Genomic DNA, 21,959 nt, shown 5'->3' on the forward strand with positions numbered 1-21,959 from the left:
AAAGAAAGTATATTTAGGACTAATGAGCAGCTGCCTGTATATAATTCTGGATTCAGCATGCGCATATTTGCTTCATCTGTTCAACCCGATGTATGCTAACAGTAAACTGAGGCAAATACAAGCAATTAAGAGCCATACTATGACACTGAACTACATAAAGCATTTCAATTTTACCTATGTATAGGAAACAAAACCCTGTTTAAAGGCCTCCTCTTAGAGAAACTGCTGCTCTCTTGAAATTGTGAGATGGCGAGTTTTCACCTCTTTCATGAGGGCCTGCAAAACATAGCACTCTTGTCCTGCAGGAGTGCTTTCTTTGCTGACCTGTCAGCCCTGAATGACAAGGGCACGTGGACATTCACAGTAACTTTATTTCCATTTCTCACACCTGCAATGGGACCAATAATGTGTTGACAGACAAGTCTTCCTGGCATGCACTGCTTCCTATAGGAGTACAAGGTATACAATTTATTTAGCAGTCGTTACCATGCTAGAAACCCTCTGTAGCCCTAACACTGAACCCCTGAAACATCACAGGACAACACAGCAAGGTAAGTGACATAAATTTCCACTGCACTTGTTTGCCTACTAGCATTTCCCACAAACTGCCGGTTATTTACAGAAGAGCTGCACAGTAGGAGAACTCCGGCTGCGCTTGTGTTTACCACCAGCTCAAAAAGAAACGCCTTTGGTGTGACTTCTACTCCTACCCTAACTTTTACTTTAGCCATTCCACTTTCATTTGCAGTCCTCATTTCCCACCATGCCATAATGCATTAAATACATAAAGCCACAGTCACTTAATACTGTCTTCCCAATCCTCATTCAGATTTTCTGGCACACGTGAAGTCTTGATTTAGAAGAGGATGTTGCATCTTTCCATACTTTGCAAGACAGCCCCTTAGCACAGTCACATCGTTGGAAAATCTCCAGTCCATGGGACCCTTTCTTGCGCTGCTTGGTGCACACCTCCCCCTGATGCAACACAGGCTTGCAAATTTTGGTCCAGAAATGGCGAGCACAGCAGTGTCCCTCAATACAGTCTGATGACCGCAGGCAGGGATCACCTTCATGTCCTAAAAAGAGCAACCAAACTTTTTTACCTCATGTGAAAATGCAAAAGTACAGATTCAGTGCAGACTGATGCAAATGAAGCTCAGAAAAAGGAGAGATGATATTTCCATCTGTGGTGATTTGAGGGATGTAAACACAAGGGAAGATATGAATTAGGGAAGTTCAAGGGGGTAATTAATGAGACCTGCCATAAGACTTAGTAAGGAGAAATTCAGCTACAGGATTGTAAGCAGAATTACAAGCGCTTAATTACACGACTGTTACAAGAGGAGGATGTGTGCAATTTTGCACAGCTGAAAAATGGACTGTCATCCCACCTCTGATACAGAGAAGAAGGCAGATGTAATTTCAATCACAGGAACTGTTGGTTGATGTTAGATCACTTTTTGAGTCACGCTGTGAATTCTCATGATAGACATTCACTCCCTGTGGAATTACTGCTTATTTCTGGTTCGCATTGCTGTGTCTTAACAGCAATAACATGATTCATAGCAGGAAGGAACAAAGCAGTGGAGTGCAAATGGGATCTTTACCTTTTATGTGTGACAGCTTGGAGCGTGGCCTCCCTAGGTTTTGCCATCCCAAATCCTTGCTGGCGTAATGACCGTTCTTCTTGTTGCGTGGCCCTTCTAGAGCAGGGATGTGAGGTGTAAGGATGCTTTCTGTTACTGGTATGCAAATACCTGTGAAGAAAAAACAGTCAGTCAAAGATTTGAACAAGAGGAAAAGCAGCCGAGACACACACACACAGATCAGGATCAGGACCATGAAAGTCCTGGGGCTTGGCCTCAGTGATGCTCAGCTCTAATCCCACCTCTGTCCCTGATCCCCTGCACCTAACATCACCACAGCTCTGCTTCACTGTCAGACGGTCTCGCTGTCACTCTGGCCTTATGGTCTGAGCACCTGGAGACTGCCTCATAGACATCTCTCTCCAGGCTCCAGAGGAGAGTATGGGAATGCAAACACTACGGTTATAACCCTGCTCGAGGAGAGCTGATCAAGGATACATTAAGTCAAGTCTCTTTTGCTTCCTTAAAAGTATGGATTCTGTGCAATCTTCCTGTGAACCAAATCGCATTGAATGTAGCGCTGTGATTTCAGTCAGCTGTAGCATCATTTTTGGGCTTTCCCCACCCCAAAATGGGAAAAAAAATCTGGTAGTACACAAGCCTTAAACATACATAGAAATACTCTTCAAGAAAATGGAGGGGAATGAAGTAGAAAATGAAATTTTCTTGGTTTAGAAAAAGCAGCACAGCCACCCAGAAAAAAATTACTGTTGCTAGGAACACTGAGAGAAATAGATGCTGTCAAAGTGTTGATTTATGGAGGAAAAAACCAAGAAATGAGTGACGTACCATTGTTGCAGCGGTTCCCAGGGCAGCACATGCCGTCTCTGTGGCAACGCTTCTTCTTCCTCCGGCACATCATGCATGCAGACGTTGCTTGATGAGGACTGTGGCAGTATCGCCCAACTTCGCATTCCTTATCATTGGTACAAGGATAGGCCTGGTGAGTAAAAGAAAGGTTTACAGTGAAGAAGGCCAGGAGAAGCAGGTAAGGATGCTTCACTGCAGCCACACAGCGATCTGGAAGCTCACGCCTGCTTAAAGAATCAGGGAGATACAACCAGCTACCCAACGCTTTCATCTTTTCTTGCCTCAAACATATGTCAGCACAAGAGAACTCATATTTTTGTGGGTTCAGGCTTCCAATTCGTAGACAAGAGCTTAAAACTCCACAGTGAAGAATAAACAGAGCCATCAAACTCCCCTCAGTCGATAAAAAATCCTGAAACACAGCCTGGCATAGGTAACATTTTAATTTAAACGCCAAGGAGGCATTTTCCTTTGATAGTTGTCAAACTCACTGCTGGATAAAAAGTTCACTGCTCCTACAGTGAACATCTACACCACATTGTAGATAATTGTACAAAGCTCCTTTGCAATTGCACCACTCCCCACTGGCCCACACCACTTGAACTCCTTGGAAGGGAACAAACATCGCTGGCCAGCATTTCACTTTGATAACCTTTACTTCACTCATGGGCTTAGCATACACCTTAAAGTTGCCACCTGCTAAACAACACCCTGTGGTATGCAGCATAGAATGTATTATAGAGCACAAACTGCCTTGCACATACAATTCCCTGCAAGCAGAGACACACGCATACAATTCTATATTCATCAAAACAAGCATTATCTTACAGGAATACTGACTTTAAAAAAAAAGGGGGTGTGAAAGCACTATATTCTCCCATAGAGAGAAAGAAAACTTTATTCCTACAAGAGGAAAGGACATGATGCTTTAAGGAGACATAACACCACACACTGCCACATTCCAGGATCCTTTCTGCTGACTCCCACACAGCTACAATTCTGCTCTCTGTCTGCATCTAATTTTACTGCCTATTAAATTAATCATAGATTTTTTTTTTCATTCCTCAAAATTATACTTGAGGAATTTGTTTAAAAAGATGTGAATAAATCTTGTGCACTTTCTGGAAAATTATATTTACACTTCCTTGACTAATTTTCCACAGCATTTTAAATAAATCAAAGTATTGCTTTTACTGTTTTCAAGATGACTCTTGCAATTAATTATTCACCACAAACAAAAAGCTCAACTGACTAATTTTCAATGTAGGCTGATTACTTTTCTAATAATATTTTAAATCAAGGCTTGGTTATATGGTTCTCAGAAAAGAAAACCCTGGAGGCTGTTGAGAATTTGCTCTGCAAATTCTTCTTTTAGCTGGAGAACTTCTTGTTTCTCTGTCTTTGTGCCATTCTGTTGAGAATCGCAGAAGAAACAAGAGGTCTGCTAATAAAACCAAGCAAGTTTCTCTAGTGCCATTAGTGGGAGGGGGAACCATGCCATTTCCCATGTGATTTCAGTAGTTGTTTTCTTTGTGAAAATTTACTTTACAGTACCAAAAGCGCTGGCTGGATGTTTCCCAAGTGCTGCTGCCCCATTACTTCTGCCCTCTGAATAGGTGTCTCTGAAGAACGATTCCAGCGTGCAGCTGTTTGGAGTAACCTGACATATGTGTGAGTCTTCTCCCTTAAGAATAAGCATTTCCTCTTGAGTTCGAGAGGATGAACATCAAAGAAGGTCAGATATTTTAGATAAGAGTAGCAACAAGAGACAAAAGCAAGCAGTCACCTGTTTGATACTCTTAAGGCATAGGTGGATTCTACCTATTCTAGCAAAGCAGAACTAAAGTGCTCTCCCCTCAATCTCGTCACTCCTCTCCCTCAATTTTCCAGCAAGAAATCATTAACACTGACTTACAATTTGTGATATAGATACCATAAGAGTAATACTTCCCTGACTTAAATGAGATCTTACTAAACTAAGGATCTTAGAATGCAGAAAAGTATTTTATATAGACCTGTGCATGGTTATATTGAGTTTGGAAAACACTAACACTGCTAGCTGGGGGAAATGCAAATAAAAACCAGATGAACTAGCTAAAACCTGGAGATGAAGGCATTTTAGACCCTTGTCTGTCATCAAGACCTTCACAACCGCATCTTTTTTCCAATATGGCCATGTGGTATACACCTGCAACTTGTCAGCAAGAAGCCTACTTGCAGTTTTCTTTTGGTTCCTCAAATGGCTTTTAAAAAAAGAGTTCCCTGATCCTGAATGGTGCTAATGAATGCTCTCACATACCATATCTAGCGTCTGTTTTACTTTTGGCTTTTAGGCTGAGTGACAGGTAAAAGATTTTAAGATACGCATCTAATTGCCAACTCTCAACTCTGTCTTTAAGAATGGTAAAAGTGAAAAAAAGACAATTTTGACATTAAAAATTGCCAAGGAAAGTGATGTAACTCAGCCTTTAGTCCCACTCTAGAGCCCTATTCTAAACAAAGATGACACTTTTGAAATGAAAAAATAAGCCAAAACATTCACCTACCTAAGGCAAATGACTGCAGCACATCAAAAACCAGTTTTGTGTTACATGTAGCTCAGACAACAACTAGCAAGTCCATTCAAAACCCCAAAGGAAAGACCAGCTGCCAGCCAGCTATATGGAAAACCGTCTTGCAAATGCCTGATGCCATCAATTGCCTTGAGCTTTCTTCCAAAACCACCACCCATTTGATATCCCAGCTATCAATCACAGGGAGCTTGGAACAAAAATGCCTACATAGCCTTGTATCTGTCTCCTAGTTACTAGACATTCATTGAAGTAACTCCTGCTCCCAGCAATTTCTATCACTGCGCAGCATTCGGCATTAAAACACAAAAGTAAAACAAAATAATAGAGTGGGTACATATCCTTGGCCAACAGGGGGAAAACGTGCTCATAATTGTCCCATTGTTGGCAGTAGCTGAGCCAATCTATGTATAAATATGTATATATTTTTAAATATAAAGGATAAAAACCACATACGTGTAAAAATGTACATGCTAACAATTGCCTATGCATGAGTCAAGGTTTTCAAAAATCTCTTACACCACAGCGCCTGAAACACAGTCTTTACGTTTAGAGAATTGCAGAGAACATTTCCTATATACAACACAAAGACATAAATCAGTCCCAGATGGAGAGAGAAAAAGCAAGCTGTAAACCAGCTCTACTTCCCCAGCAATGATAACTAATTCTACAAGGCACATCATCCCTTCACATTCTTCAGCTATACATATCATTTTCTGGTCGTAAATCTCTATCTACTAAACACAGCTTTGATATTATGGGAAACCAGATGAAACAGAGATAAAATATGTAGCACTCCCTGAAGCTGCATTTAAACAATCATCTTATTTAATTTTTTTAGCCCAGATTACAGGCCATCAAGTCACCCGTAGCATGACATAAACTAGATTTGCCTGTGATAATGAGTCACATTTTCAGAATGTGTTGTCTGATTAAGCGCGTTGCTTGCTGAGATGTTTTTGCCTCAGTCCTTCCACTTACTTTTGTATCCTTGCATGAAAGATACTGTTGAATGCGTGTCCAAAAATGTACAGCAAAGATGTTGGAGGTTTCAGGCCATTCAAATGGGTGCTGCTCATGCTGTCCTAGGATGTCCCCTGCATCAGTCCACCAAGACTAACTTTTGCCAGCCAAGTCATAGCAACATGTAGATGTTAAACTTTTCTTTTTGAGAGAGAAAATATGAATCTCCATTCCTTCCCTTCCTGAATTTATATTCAAAATGCCAAGAGTGTGGGATAGAAATACTTAAGGAAAATGACACAGATGATAGAGGAGAAAAGTTGGGAGGTTTTAGAGTTGAAGAAGTCCTTCCAGGACTACTGAGGCTCTTCCCTTTGTATTAACTTCACAGTGAGGTTGAGGAAGGGACTGACTATCTAAATTTCGAGACTAAGTTGATCTACTGTTCCCTTGATTTGAGGAGTGTGCAGGAGTGAGGTTTATTTCTACCTTGTCTTCCCCTTTTGGCAGAGGAGATCTAACTTAACAATGTTTATTGGCATAATGAGGTTTTCTTGATATTTTTGCTGGAGTCATTTACTATCCCGCATATTTTATATGGTCATCCTGAACCGCAGAGTTTCACCGCAAGCTGGAGCAATACTAAGTTGTGGGACTGTTGTGCTATGGAGTCAGTCAGCCCAAGCCTGTCTGTCTGGCACTATAAAACGTAATGGAGGAGCACTCCAGGAGGAGAGTAAGACAGACGCTGTAATGTGCTGAAGGGTGTGTGAGCAGACTGATGGCAGACACATTTTATTGATCTTTGGGAGATAAGGGTTTGAATTTCAGCATGGCCTCCAGCAAATATTTGAAGACAATATTCCCTGGCCAGTGTCTTAGTCACCAGGCTCTCATTTTCGTATTATGATGTCTCGTTTGTTTTTATGGTGAAACTACGCCATGCTGTACTAGCTAACTATGTCAGAGGAAGGCATTTTTACCTGGTCTGTGTCATCATTTACCCAGCGCAAGCAGTCCTGGATGCTGCTGGATTCAGACCCACCTTCAGCACCGAGAGGAGCTGTGCCTAAATAACTGATTTGGTGGAACAGATACCAGTAGTTGTGCCTCCCGAAGCAGTTAACTTTGTTTTTTAAACACATCATAAAATCCAAGTGCAGAGTTGGTCCTGGCAGGAGATTGTGGCTACCCAGCAGAAGAAACAGCATGAAGGTTATTCATTATCCTTTTACTGTGGATGCTGAGCAGCACTCAAGAAGACAACTAAAGTCTTATGTACCACATAAATGACAATATCACTGTGGTTACTGTACTGGACACTCGGCCAGCTTCTGTCTCATACAATCATCCCATGGTGGTACTAGGGACTGAGCTGAAGAACAGGAGAAAAGCCACAACCAGTTGTACAGCCAGAAAGTAAGAGCACAGTAGAGCTACCAGGTCAATCCTTCATCACTCTCTCACCTGGCAAAGAGGCAGTAGCTACAGCAAAGGTGAGACAAGTGTCTCAAGAAAATGGACACATACATTATCCCAGGAATGATCTTGCTTCCTAGGTACCAGTGTGTTAGAAATAAAACTTAGGCTACTATCACAGTCTTGTACATACAGAATCCCTAGTTATTAATACCCTATGCAAATACCTGTGCCACTAGGTTATGCTATCACATTCAGCAGAAATGTATTTTTCTGCATCAAAAGACTTCTCTTCTATACCACACCTATATGATCTTTTATATTCACACCATGCCTGCGAGACAGCTTACCACAAATGAGTTGGTACTGCAACAAGTCTATTACTCACTTGTTACTTGAGGAAAAAAGGTAATTTTCTCTATTTCAATTAATTATACTTTTTTAAATTTTAAAATGGTGACTGTAAAGGAGGTGGAAGCTGACCTCTCGACAGCCGGTGTGCTAACTACGTGATCAAAACTGGCCTGAACTATAAGCAAGAGGACAGAGTTTCCACCCTCCACATAAGAGATGAACAATAGAACTTGTTTGCCCTTTGGTGTCAGGACTGCACATATTGCTTAATATTCCACAGCCATCAGGCATGATGAAGCAACCAACTGGCTCAATCATGGTGAGAGCCTCTCCTTCCCATCCTGCTTTGGACAGGACAGAACTATCTTTCAGAGCAAGGACTTGGTCCCCATAGAGCAAACATATGAAATAGCCACAGGGGTGCCAGGTCTGCTTTTGCTTTTCTTTCTCTCTGAAGAATTAGTTAATCCAAAGTAAAAGCATGCCAATAAATTAGGAAATGAAAACATATGCTTTAACCAAATAGCCTGCTGTCAAGACTAATTACAAAGAATGCAAGTCATTGTTTGGCTCCTTGGTTGGGCCTGATTCTGAGTTTGGATCTCAAATTTGTTTTGGCTTTTAGCAGGTCACAACTGGTGGGACAGTTAAATGTAACACGTGGCCTGTAGAGCTAGAGGAATACATCACACGTGGACTTTGTCCCACTTGTCTCTTTGGAGACAGAATAAAGAGTCTCTCTATGAAATCAAGGAGAAGACCTAACATGATCTCACAGGACAGAAACCTTTAACAGTGGAAATAAGAGCTCTTCATTCAGAACCACATAAATGTGGTAAAGCAAAATGGAGGGGGGGAGAGGGGAAGTCAAAGCTTTTTAGCAAACAAACCAACCAACCTCCCAACTCTTTGTGGGCTGTTTTTTTCCCTGCAAAGCAATTAAACTACTTTCTGATAGCTTCACAAGTGTGTTCAGACAAGTCCATGTCTAACTGACAAACCTCAACCTAGCTTTCTCCTAGCTGCTAAGCAACCATGTACATTAAGATGTGGATGGGAAATGACCATCATTTACTACTATTTTGTTTTTAATCCCAAATGAGAAAAGAGTTTATCAGCAGCCATCTGGAGCAATGCAGTTTTCCCACAGCACTGCTGATGTTGCTTTTTTCTATTCTTAGCTCAACACAAGCATAGATGACAGCGAGGGATCTCACTGTGCACAAGCAGAAAGCCATGGTTAATTTATCCCACAGAGGAAATCATGCTGTGCTCTCAGACAGCTCCAGACATGGATTCTGTCTCAGACTGATCTCACCAGAAACTCTCAACTCTCGGTGACTGCTGTGGCACAGACCATTCCTGAAAGCAAAACTCACAGTAGTTGCAATGAGACAGATTTACTCTGTCCAGCTGCCATGACAAGTTTAACGATTCAATTTTTCTCACTGAGCCTCCTTCTTGTTAAAATAATACATCTCTGACCCACTTCTCTGCTAGACCCAGAGGGAAAAGTACCATCTTCTGCCCCTAGACTGAGCACAGTCACTTTCTTTATCAATAACTTATTTTTAACTCTTCAACTTAAAACAACAACTGCTGTACATGAGGGCTGATTCACGGAGTGCTACATCGTGGATACATATACTGCAACCTCCAAAGATCATTCCTTCAAACTGTGTGGCTAACGGTCCCAGAAGCCTGCATTATTAAGACAATAAATATTCATGTTTCAAAGTAATACTCAACCCACAGCTAGACCACCAGGGGAAGAACATTTCTAAAACATGCAGTAGTCCAGCTCTCGTGATTTGCTAGAGCCAAAGAAAACTCAGATCTTAACAACCAAGAAACAAACCTCTCTGAGGTCCCTCTGAACCGACAAGGCTGCAGGACTCACTTAGGTCCTGACTGAAGCTTTCCTCGTCCCAACAAAAATGTCATGGAAAAGAACTTCCTGTTACGCAAGTGGTAGGCAGTTGTGCGAGGAGCCATGCTTAGGGGCAGCGTGTAGCTGCACCTGGCAGAGAGAGAGTCAAACACCTTAAAATAAACACGAAACCCCTTAAAATAAATATAGGGGCTGTGTTGCCCCACGACACCCAGAGCTAGCCAGCCTGAGCGGTGCGTCTTCCAGTGCAGACAGAAAACCTCCAAAGACTTTTCCCGTATGAAATTTCACTCATGCTGTGACCCTATATGATCTCCTGGCACATGCAGTGGATTTCAATGAGCATTTTAGGTCTACAGCAGAACCTCTTATTCAACAGCTTACAATTCAACACCTTTTCTTACAGACCTACCTACATTTTGTGTCCTACTGGGAGGAGGTGGTGTCTGTTTAAAGCGGACGTTGGCTTCAGGAGGACATACAGAGAAGGTAATCTGAAAGGCTGTAAGCAGGTCAATTAAGTTCCTGGGTAGATACTATTGTCCGAATTAAATTGCCCTTCATTAAGTGCATTTTACGTGTGTTATGAAAGTATAAGCTCAAAGATTTAAGGCACTGAAAGCAGTCTACCTTACCAGTTTATTCAACTTGATTCACCTCATCTAGGTAAAACCTGGAATTAGTTATATTTTCGAATGACTTAAAGGGCAGCACACTATGCCTGAAATATGCACAGATGTGTGTTGCTTATACCAGAGAACAGCATAAAACTATCACCAGGATGCAGAACATACATAGTAGTGCCCAAGGCAGCACAGCTCTGTGTCTTTCTGTTCTACCACACCTTTAAGGCAAATTATCAACCCAAGATCCATACTGGGGTCACTCTGCTGAAGCATGCCGTTTCAAAGGAAGCATAGCCCGTTTCCTGCCCTATGCACACTGTGCATACACAGGTGCTCAAGTTTCCCCTCCCTACCTCGTATCATGACCATGGGATTGCATAGCAGTGCTTTCTTCTCAACATTTGGAGACCATGAGCCTCCTATGCTGCTTGGTTTTGCAGGAGGCTTCGGGCTCCATAGAACTGGTACCTTACAGATGATGTAATTAAAGAAAGTTCAAAAGTCTGGGGAACAGTCAGTTTGGACCCGAATTTTATGGACTTTGTGTCAATGTCTATGATTCATATTGTCTGGTGAACTACCAGCAGCAGCATTACAACAGAGAGCATCAAAACAATGTTAGGTAATCTTTGAAGCCAACATTGCAGTACTAAATCAATGTGACAGGAAGCCTCTAGGTCTTCATTTTATGTCATTTTTCGAATGCATCACCAAAGACTGCTTGAAGAATAAAGGTTTGTTAACACACACTTTGTTCTATGTCCAGCCTTTTCAGCAGGCTGTTCTTGCCCTTTTATCTCTGCCTTTTCCCCACCCCTTTTCTGATGGTTTAGCTTTTTAGTTTTTTCTCTAATTGGCTATTTATCATCTGTTCCAGAGTAAGATTCTTCTGGCTTTTTGATCAACATGTTTACTGTGATGGATGAACAGTGGGTTGCCAAAACCAGTTTTCCCTCTGAATCTATTCACTCTAGAAGTATGGAGTTTTTTATTAATCTAAGAATACTATCCAGATGGAAACAGCTAGCAGATCCTATAGCTCACAAAGCACCAAGCATTAAACCACAGGTAGATACTCAGATATGTGGTTGGGAGTAGAATAACGCTGTTAGGAACTGGCAGTAAGTTACTGTTCTAACACCTGGATCTGAGCATCCCCAAATCATGCTGCACTTTCAAGGTGGAGCTTTTATTGGGAACCATCTCTACAAGCCTGTATTGGCAGCAAGAAAAATGAGATGACAGCTTTACCTTCTGTAGTATAGCTACTAAGGAAGTAAACGTGCTTTGCTTTTAAGCATTCAAAAAATCTAGAAAAAGCAAGGGGGAAACCTTGTTAGTGCAAAACCTCCCTTTCTCTGTAACAGTTCCTGGAGAGAGAATGCTTCCAGGTTATAAACATTTGTGCAGTGTCTGCAATCCTCACCCTGGAAACTGCGTCTTAGGTATTCCTCGCAGAATATGCCTTGCATTGCAGAACATAAAGCATCAAAGACACTAGTTTTCAAAATGCAGTTTCTCTGGCCCTCATGTTTAAAAGGAACATCCTGAAAACATGAGTTCATGTCAGCTGGAGAGACAGACAGATGCCGTATGTCTGAGAAGGATGAACCGCAGTCTCTGTCTCAGCAGACCGCTGACTGCAGACTAATGTTGTTACTGAACGTCAGCATTGTTGTTTGCCTCCCTGATGGTCATTTATGTGAGAACACCTGGCTCACATGTCTCTTTCAATCCCCAGTTCTTTCTCTCTGCATCAGAAACCATCACTGTCAAGTGATATTCAAACCACCTTCCCTCTTTTCCTGGTCTACATGAGCCCCTCTGCAATGTGGTGGCTGTGACCGACCCATTGCAAAGGGAACTGAGAGCGACTAAGTCCTTAAGTCCAAAGCACCTACAGAGAATTGAAATCAGACATCAAAAATCAGTCAGCTCAGCTTTAATATCAGAACGAACAACACCGGGGCACCTGTACCAGCTCCCACCCTCATGCACCACAGAGAATTCAGAGACGTAGCCACAGAAGTTCATGAGTTTTAACAGAGAAGGAAAAAAAAAAAAGGGGGTGTGTATATTTCTTCAGTTCTTACATTTGGTCTGCATGAGTGAGACTGAGAAACAGGATGAGTCAATAACACAACCTGGGGCTTTCCCCTTCCTAACAACAGGAAGAATTACAACAGGAAAGCACGGCTCCTCATCCCTGACTCATTCTAGGAGCAGTCGTGCTTGTACGAGGAGCCAGCAGTGCTCACGCAGTGGCACTACCTGCAGAAGAGCAGTTCTCCTGGGAAAGGGCTTGGCCACAGCCCCCTTGAGGGCACAGGCAACCTCTGTGAAGTGGTTAGACTCACATTGCTGACTCCTCAGGAAGTGTAAAAGGAAAAATTATAATACTGGGCTATTAAGGCAAATCATCACACTTTCCTCAAAGGAGCCCAAAGATGGCAGAAAAGCAAAGGACCCCTAACAGCATCATTAAAAAAATCATTCTGCTCTTATTATATGATTAAGTTAGAGCTGCCTACCCAACTTCAGCCTGTGGTAAATAACGTAGCAATCAAGGTTTCAACACTATTTACCCTTTTTTTACTTTTTCTTTTAAAATGCTCCTGGTTAACTCTGCACAAACAAGAAAACAGGAACAACCCAGCAAGGCAGGAATAAGTTGTGAGTAAAACCAGATGAACACTAACATATTTACATAGTGTAATGACTTCACTATTAATTCAAACAAACCCAGGCTCCAATTCCCAGAAGAGTGAGCTGAGCACATGCAGTCCAGGAGGCAAAAACAGGGTGGCTTCAGACTGCGTTTTTGTCTGCAGCCCCTGAGTGAGTAGGGACTGCTCTTCGTTTCAGTCTGCAATAGCCACTGAGGGACCATCTTTCATTCCAGATGCTGTACTCTGACCACACCCTCTTCTCAATCTTATGGGCCCTTTTCCATTTTCAAGTAAGACTTCCTTCAGTGCTAGGCACCATTATACAGAAAAGATAATAAAATTTCCAAAAATATCTAATTCATAGAAAAAAACACCTAATGGCATACAAATGACAGAAAAAGGAGAGGGGGAAAAAAAATCCAGACTCAGGTCCACTACTTACAGGGGACAGTCATTTCTTGATAAAGCAAGCCAAATGGACATTTTCCTATCCTAGTCATTGTCAGCATGCAATTAAGCTAGAATCTTGGCATTTAACATTGAATTAACTATAAACCTGTTCTCCACCCTCAAAATAAGGTGTTCTGCAGCTGACACTTGTATTTATCCTCTTCCCTGCTACGTTTTACTGTATCTTCTGAACTTATGTTTTCAAGCACTCTCTTATCTGAAAATAATATTCTTTATGTGGAGTTACAGAATCTCTTTTTTGTTCCTAGATGTCTTGGATGTTGATCAACAAAAAGTCATTAAAAAGTTTAATCCTCTATGCTTGGCACTACATCAGTCTGAGAGCAGTTTCTTTGTAACGGCCTTTGGAATAAATATCCATTAAAGATTTCTTTTTCCTTATATGGGTCACCCACACTTTATAGTGGGTGGCCCTTTCGTTTATCCCGTTATTATATTTCCACTTCTAAAGCTAAGCCAGATGCAGCAACCTGATACTACTTTTTAGTTCATGCAACTTTACTGTAATGAAAACTTCCGCGTATATCTGATACTTGTTAGGAAAGCCAAAGAAACAGGAACCATGGTAATATTGCACCACCTTCTTGACAACTTTTATTCTGCATGAGTTGGGTTCTCCAGGGTACTGCATGCTTCGTTAGCAAGCATTTTTCGCATAGTCAACCCATATTTGAACTTCTCTTGTTGAAATTATTTGCATTATAACCATGCCCAGAGCAGTGTCTAGATGCTATGCTTTCTTAGAATTCTGCATGATCAGTTCTGTAGCTGCTAGAGAGTCTAGGCAAGCAAGACCAAAGAAGGGCAGAAAAGATTTTAAGGGTTTTGGTTGGTTGGTTTGACTTTTTTTTTTCTTTCTTCTTTTAAACAGATGGTCCCAAGGTAGTGGAGATTAAATGGTTTGGCTATGCTGAGGTCACATAAGAAGTCCACAGTACACGAGTAATTTTCTTCAAACCTCATCCATTTAACTGTATGACGCTTTCCTTTTCTGAACTTGTACCCTTCCTTTCAGATGTGGTAAATATAAGTGACTGTGTCTTTAACAATTATCTTCTCTGTACAAGGATGCAAATACAAAATCAAGGTGGCCACATTTACCAGCCAAGTATGAAAAAAATGTAATCCTACTTTCTAGTCATACCCATGAAAGTATATTTTACATAAAGAAATTGATTGCCTAGAACGTATTTTACAGATTAACTTACTCAGCCTATTTAACAACTGCCAAACAATTCATAGAGCAGGGCTATGTGCAAAGCTCCTCTCCTTATACTCCACGCTGAAACCAGTCATTGACCATGGCTGTGTGGTTACAGCAAAGGAAGATTTCCTTCCTTACCTTTTTGCTAGAGTGTTTGCTGGAAGATGTAAAGGACATGTGATTTGTTTTCCCTGTACTTCACATGCCACTCCAGAAAAAAAAAAAATAAAGGAAGTTTTAATTAGGCAGATAAAAATATTTATAACTAAGTCTTGGGTAGTTCAACTAGAAGCAGTGGAATTATTCAAATGCTTGATGTTATTTATAAGTTTATGCTTGTGAGAATATAAACATATTTGTAATAGTTTACTCTACACAAAGCATGATTCACCTCTTAGGCAACAGATTATTTTCCTAGTTACATTGCAAGGAGGCCGAAAAACAGACTAGACTGACATAAATTAAAAGTACTTCATCACAGAAAAGTAATGAAGTAACACTAGATGGCTTTCCTCAGTCGTGAGACGGGTATTTCCCAAGTCAACCAATTCCTTTTCATTTTCCCGCTCTTCAAATTCTGAAGGAGGCAGGACTGCACCGAATACTTTGCACTCAAAACAAGCGGGACAGCACCTTTCCCTGGCAAGGCGCCCTTTGTACCATGTCTTTAGCACTGTGCTCCGAAGAGCATTCAGGCTTGAGGATTTCTCTCCACCTGCGCTGAACCAACAGTTATACCAGTGGTGGTTACACACCTACTCTGCTGAAAGAGCTGCAAAACCCACTAGCCAGCTCTTTGTGTAGCCACGTCTCTAAATTCACCTGAGCATTTGCATGTTTTGTGAAAACACACAGAAAAAGAGCAGAAAACGTGCCCTTTCTCACAGACCGCTCAGTTCCCAAATAAGCATAGTTCCACCGGCTTCCGAAGTTTCTCACAAGTAGGAACATCAGCCCATTGAGTAACAAAGGATCACTGTTAAAATGTTGGTGTATCTCCTAAATTTGGTGCGTTTTCCTTGAAAACAACTCAAAAGGTCATATGGAATTGGAGCAAACAGCACTTTGCCTACTAAGAGATCTCTCAAAACTGAGGCACTGGGACACACAGCCCTTGCAGCCACTTGCTGCCTCGTTAATTCAGAAATTTAGCTTCCTGGGACTCATGCAGAATGGTCACTAGAATACAGCGGGGAGGGGCTACACATCAGTTTTGCCATCATTTCCTAAGGCAATCTCTTGCCGGCCTTCCTACATGCATAGGAAAGGAAGAGGGGAAAGAGCACAAGACCTCTGTAGCGCTTTGCTGCTACGACTTTGCATTTTGACCCCTGTCCAGATGAGTATGAGTAGAAAAGCCCCTCCTCCAAATGCTATTCATTTTCCCTGGTATAAGTGGCACAGAAGCTATCCGCTTCTCCTGCAGCCTGCTTTACAGGTGCTAATGCTCCACAGGCTGAGTGTGGATGCAAAGGCGAAAGGAAGAAGGAATGAGTCCCTCCACCCCCAAAGCCTGCAGGGGAAGGAAGAGCTGCTACAGAGTCCTGCTTCCCGCTGTGGGAAGCCGCTGCTCTGAACACCCCCATAAGGCCCACTCCAAAGCCTGGACTCTCTCTGAGGGCATGCTAGAGTCATGCTGCTACGAATTAATATTTTTTTTGGACATATGTAGGCATAGTGCATAGAAAACACTGGTATTCCTGAAAACCCGTACTTGGTCCCTTTGGTGCACTGCTCTCATTTTAAACAACAGAACCTCATTTAAACATGACACTTCTGGACTTGGCCCAAAGGCAAGACTGTGCTCTACCTTAAAGGGTTAGCAATTAGGATATATACTGTAGAGAGGTAAGCTTTGTTGTTAAAGGAAAAACATACATTTTCATCAGTATAATTAAAATGATCAGTCAAAATTCTTGGTTTGAGGGTGTCAGGCTATACTGAGCTGCAACAATAAGGCATATGAATTACTTAATACTTAGCTTAAGTTTTAGATAGCACATAGTGTACTTACAAAGATTTAATCTAATTTAAGTACCCATATCCAGGTGTATTCAATAAAAGAGATTTTCTTCTCAATTAAACCAGTGCAATCATGCTGAAGCCTACAGGCTGAATGTGTAAAAGACCTTTGGGATCATGGAAACCAGTGTAGATACTGAGAGAAATCCCTCAGTAAGCCATATCATACAAGTACTGCTCATCAGTTAGGCCTCTATATACTTGAGAATATTACTTGAACATGCAAATACAACTACATTGCCATTTTGACATTTTTCTAGAACATTCTGAAAGTAATCACTCTGCTCCAAAACATCCCTCTTCAAATATTTTCTCATTTTTCCTCATCTTGTATTAACAGGATTTACCATGCTTGATCACGAGATCTGCAAAACCAAAGGAAGAAGCACATGCTAATGCAGTTAGCCCATTTTTCTTTAAACAGAGGACAATGTCTACACACACACTTTTGTCATCATTGACCTAAGTCCTTGTTAGAAAACTCAGTGAAGGGAAATCGAAGGCACTGACAAATACCAGCATTAGCAGCAGCGAAACAATCTGTCACACCAAGTAAACCCAGCTGTTTGTAGAATGATGGCCAGTAGGGACTAGGTGCTAGGAGCAAAATACAAATGCCTGGATCCTCCCCAGCACCTCTTCCAGCTATTTATACAAACCTTTGCTGACCTTCTTCCCCCATTTCTTTTCAGTGTCAGCTTCTTTTTACTCATGGCTAAGCCACAGTTGTTTACCATATACCAAAAAGTTCAAGTTAATGATCTTGAAGTCTTCAAGTCAAAGTACATCTGGTTTGGAAATGAGTCTCTCTCTTACATCTTTCATCTAAATAGACACACACACGTCTGAATGGAAAAACGCCTGTGTGTTACAGATTTGCTGAGGAACGTGCAGTACTACCCTTATCGTTCCTATTGAGTGTAACTCAAGAAAGACTTTTGGAAAGTTCAAAAGAAAAGGAGCAAACTGTTGTTTTAATGAGAATCCATTAGGCAGAACTCTCTTCATGACCCTCCCGGATCATTGTTTTCATTAGCAAGCTACATGAATAACAGCAGAGCTATTTGCACAGCACTCGTTGCTCGGGTGCAGGCTCCCCCTCTGCCAGAGCGCTGTCTTTTAGATGTTCAATCCAGCACTGCTGTTATCTGCTCTGTGAGAAAAAAAAAAAACAACTGATGCAAATGAAAAGAAGTGTTGTGACTGGCCAACAAAAGGGCTTTCCCAGCCAAAATCAGAACAAAGGTTTTAATTTATTTAGGAAATCAAAAGGCTAAAAAGGCATGATCTTGCAATCTCTCCTAATGCAAGTAGTCCTCGCTGTGATATATAATCCCGTGGTTTCTCTGGGCTTCACAATGTATTTACTCATTACAAGACTTAGCACATGAGTAAAGATTTGAAGAGCAGGTCATCAATACATGACAGCATAAAAATATCATGCAGTGTAAATTATGTGTTAGTTGGAAGCATTTACTTTAAGTTATTTTAGACCAATTTGGACAAACTCTTGAAAAGAGGCGTACAGACAGTCTGTTTGGCTCACAGAAAAGCTAAGACTGTGTGTGTCAATTTTTCTGAAACACCACATCCACTCATCTACGCACAGAGCAAAATCACAGTCTGACAATGTCCTCAAAAATCCATTTCGTACATCTGAAATGAAACTCTTTCAAAGCTTAAATAATATGCTTTTGTAGACCAACTCTATAAATATTTAAGTCATTAGACACATTTGAAAATCTAAAAATACTTTAAAAACCATTACTGCATGCAGAAAAAGCAGTTGTAGAACACTCCATAAATCTACTTTTTCTGCTTACTCTGAGCAAAACCTTTCCCATTTCAGAGTTAAGACTCCAGTTCAATACTACAGAAGAAACACATCTGAGAGAATAAGCTAGATTACTTTTTGATCCTAAGCTTTTCTCCATTGGTAATTACAGCTAAAACAGCACTTACATTTAGGCTGCTCCATGCAGCCACCAAACCTACTCTAGAAAATGACCTAAGTACCTACAAAGTGTCCCGTACACGCATGGCCCCATTGATTCTGACGGGATTATTGATTGAAGGTTTTGCCCTAAATAAGGGAACGCAGGAGCTCTGTACTTTATTCAAAGGCTGCTTGTGATGAAATAGAAAAGACCTGCAGGTTTGTAGTCAAGCCCCAGCTGAGAAGGGTGGTGGATCTCTACCATCTACTGTCAGCTCGAAATTCAGTGCACGGTGTTGCTCTTCCACAGGTCCCTGCTGGATGCCTTCCTGTGGATCACACAGGAAGTCTGGACTACAAACCTTTTAGTTCTCCAGCTTCTACCTAAGTTTCGTCCAAAAAAAAGGGGGTCTAAACTGACTGGTAAGACTTTTACCATTGTTGGGAGGAGTCTAACCTGTCCTTGTCCCCCAGCAATGTGGTTGCCACTAAGGAAGCTCTGGAGCTGCTCCAGAGCAGGGTGCAAGGCTACAGGCATGGGGCTTGCACTGCAGGTGGCACCTCCCGAGCATGCATGCAGCAAACAAACACTGCTGATAACACCTCATTTCCCCCAAAGTGCACAGCTGTGGGTAAGTTACAGTGACCCTTTCTTTGCTGCCTTTCATTTAACTCCTTAATCTTATTTTCAGAATTCAGGAACTAACATACTTCAGAAAACAAACATTTCAAAAAAAACCCCACCACTTTTTACCAAAGAGTTTGCAAGAAACATTACTATTGAAAGGCTACCAACAGTCTGATGTGGACTCTCAGAGGGGAATCACCAAGCAGCACAAGCAGGAAAAAACCTTTTTTTTTAAAAAAAGTGCTTTTTTAGAACAGCCTTGGGAATAACATATTGGCAAAAGGAAAAAACACAACAAAAAGTGCTAAGCAGCAGATTTGAATACCATTTAGAGACAGGTCTGTGTCCATAACCAGGACTAGTGACTATCATGAGCCAGGCTATCACAGATTCTATATGAATTCTACCATGTTGAGGATTTCAAGAGTCGGTGGCAAGTGTATGCTTTCATGCTTGAAAAATGTATCACCTACCTATACCACATGCACATGCTATAACCTATACAGAGGTGCATTGATGATTTCATTTTTTTAAATTACTAGATACATGTCACAGGAATGTATAGTAGAGAGACAACATAAGACCATGTTGGCACATGGCAAATGATAACAGAATATAAAAAACAACTACAGCATTTGCAAGTATTGTTATAATGACGTTATATATAATTTTTTTCTACTGAGGGGCAGCAGAGGAAGCTCAGTTACTGACAAGACGTGCATTGTTCTAAGCAAAGTAGAAATAGGAATTCCAGTGTAAATGCCAGAAGGGTTCAAATCTAGCTCTGTAGTGGATTTACAAAGAGCTGAATGAGATCCAAAGACTTCTAGGATATGTCAACAAATCAAATTGAAAACACAGCTATTCCAACAAGGGATCTGTATGTACTTACATACTGCATATTGGTATACCTGCCATGTAAGAATTTGGCTTAGTTAACGTAGTTAGGAAACTCTTCATTTAAGTTTTATTTGCTTCTCCCTTTTGAAAACCGTTTACTATTTTCTTTTTTTTCTTTTATGGGCCACCAAATTACATGTGACCAAATGTACCTATTTAGTGAAAATGGGTTCCATTAGTATGTAATCTTATCCCTGCATTGTTTTCTTCTGAAGAAAAATAATGGGGAACAGGTGGTGATGCTTAGCATCAGGCTCCTGTTTCTAGAATTACAATCTACTGGGAGCCACCAGCAATCTCTGAAAGCTGTCATAAGCGCTCAGGAACTAGTATGATCCAGAGCACACTCAATACATTAAAGCGTCTTTTTGAAAATTTAAGTAGGTGTGACAGGAGAAAACTGGCTGAATGGCGCAGGGATTCTAACGTGTCCCTGCAAAGGGTCGTGATTTCCTTCTGCATCCCACAATAAATAACTCAAGCCGGCTTCCATTTCCACAACAGAAATTAGACATTTAAAAAATGCAAATAGGTACCATATGCACTATAAACCTTTCTGGTTTAGCGTTCAAATGTAGCTGCATTCATGTTGTTGGAAAATATGGGATTGACATTCTCCTATAAGAACATTTAAAAGCCGTTCCTTTACACTTATTTAATCTTTTCTCAGTGCCACAAGAAACCAGCAGTGTCAATAAATACCTCCTTGATGTAGTTTGAAAATCTACTGATGTCACACCTCACAATCGGTTTTACCCAGGGAGTCACCACAGCACATCTCGAATGGACATTTCCTCGTTCTAGCATCCCATCCTTACCTTACCAAGTAGGAAGCTGTTTAGAAATAATTCCATATAACTGACAGCTGTGTTTCCCAGTGTGTTCTCACGATGAATGTGAGACAGAAACACCATCAGCTAGCAGACCTATACAAGCAAACAAGCATTATAGCTGTGTTTTAAAACATAGCTCCAAAAGCTGAGGAGTAGGACAAAGACAACACATATTTGCGTGGCTATTTCAGCTGACATAAAATTTTACAAAACCAGGCATCGAAGGCTGGCTGATGTTCCTAACTACTGTTCTGTGTTGGATATGCCAAGATACACACTTACATGAGGAAATAGTTAATGAGGGTTTGTTTTGTGGCATTGTAGTTCAAGAACGATAGGAATTAAAAGAAGATAAAGTTATTTGCAGGGCCAGATTTTCTGTTGGTGGAAATTGGCAATCTCCCACTGATTTCCACAGGAATATGTCAAACTGCACAAAGTAGTTAGATTCTACTTCACATTCCAAATTTCTTGCATAGCTATATGAGAACAATATTACATTTATTATTACTGTGGTTATTTTTTGGGGGAGACCTTAGTCAAAGTCAAAGCAGTCCCTGCAAGTCGAAATGAGTTGACACTGGCTTTGGGGCAGCGTATAAATATTTCAGCCACCTTCAGTCTCACCTGCATTAGCTTTCCTCTAAAATAGGAGGCAGTGTGATGAGCTGCAATTCTATAGAAATCGTATTCTGATTCAACAGTGCTCAGGAAATTCTTTTACTGCTTCTGGTTTTCCTCAAAGTCTTAATGCAGAGAGAATGCCCTGTTTTCCAACGAGTCCCATGTAAGTGTCTCTCCACTTGAAGCCCTGTAGCTATGACAAAATAAAATTAAAAGGTGCCCATTTCTTTGAAGATAGTACAGAAGGAACTCTGCCTTACAGAAGGAAGACAAGCCCAGCCCACAAAACAGTGAGAGATGGCAAGACAAAAGTATTAGAGGAAAGAGAATGGCAAATGTTATTTTTTCTTCTTGGCATTGTGCGAACAGCAAAGCTTTTCTAGGATGAAAACC

General features: G+C 41.1%; 1 protein-coding gene across 1 annotated transcript in view; it reads right to left on the reverse strand.

Annotated features, from left to right (window-relative positions):
* Positions 1–825: 825 nt before the first annotated feature.
* The window catches only part of DKK2 (dickkopf WNT signaling pathway inhibitor 2), a 40,910-nt gene continuing 19,776 nt past the window's right edge, over positions 826–21,959 (reverse strand). The window contains exons 2-4 of the mRNA XM_009639261.1: positions 2,436–2,591; positions 1,608–1,757; positions 826–1,076 (exon numbers count right to left, since the gene is read on the reverse strand). Of these exons, the coding sequence (XP_009637556.1) occupies positions 826–1,076; positions 1,608–1,757; positions 2,436–2,591 (557 nt within the window). The remainder of the gene's footprint in view (positions 1,077–1,607; positions 1,758–2,435; positions 2,592–21,959) is intronic.

Source organism: Egretta garzetta, unplaced genomic scaffold (assembly GCF_000687185.1).
Source record: "Egretta garzetta isolate BGI_Z169 unplaced genomic scaffold, ASM68718v1 scaffold620, whole genome shotgun sequence".
NCBI lineage: Eukaryota > Metazoa > Chordata > Aves > Pelecaniformes > Ardeidae > Egretta > Egretta garzetta.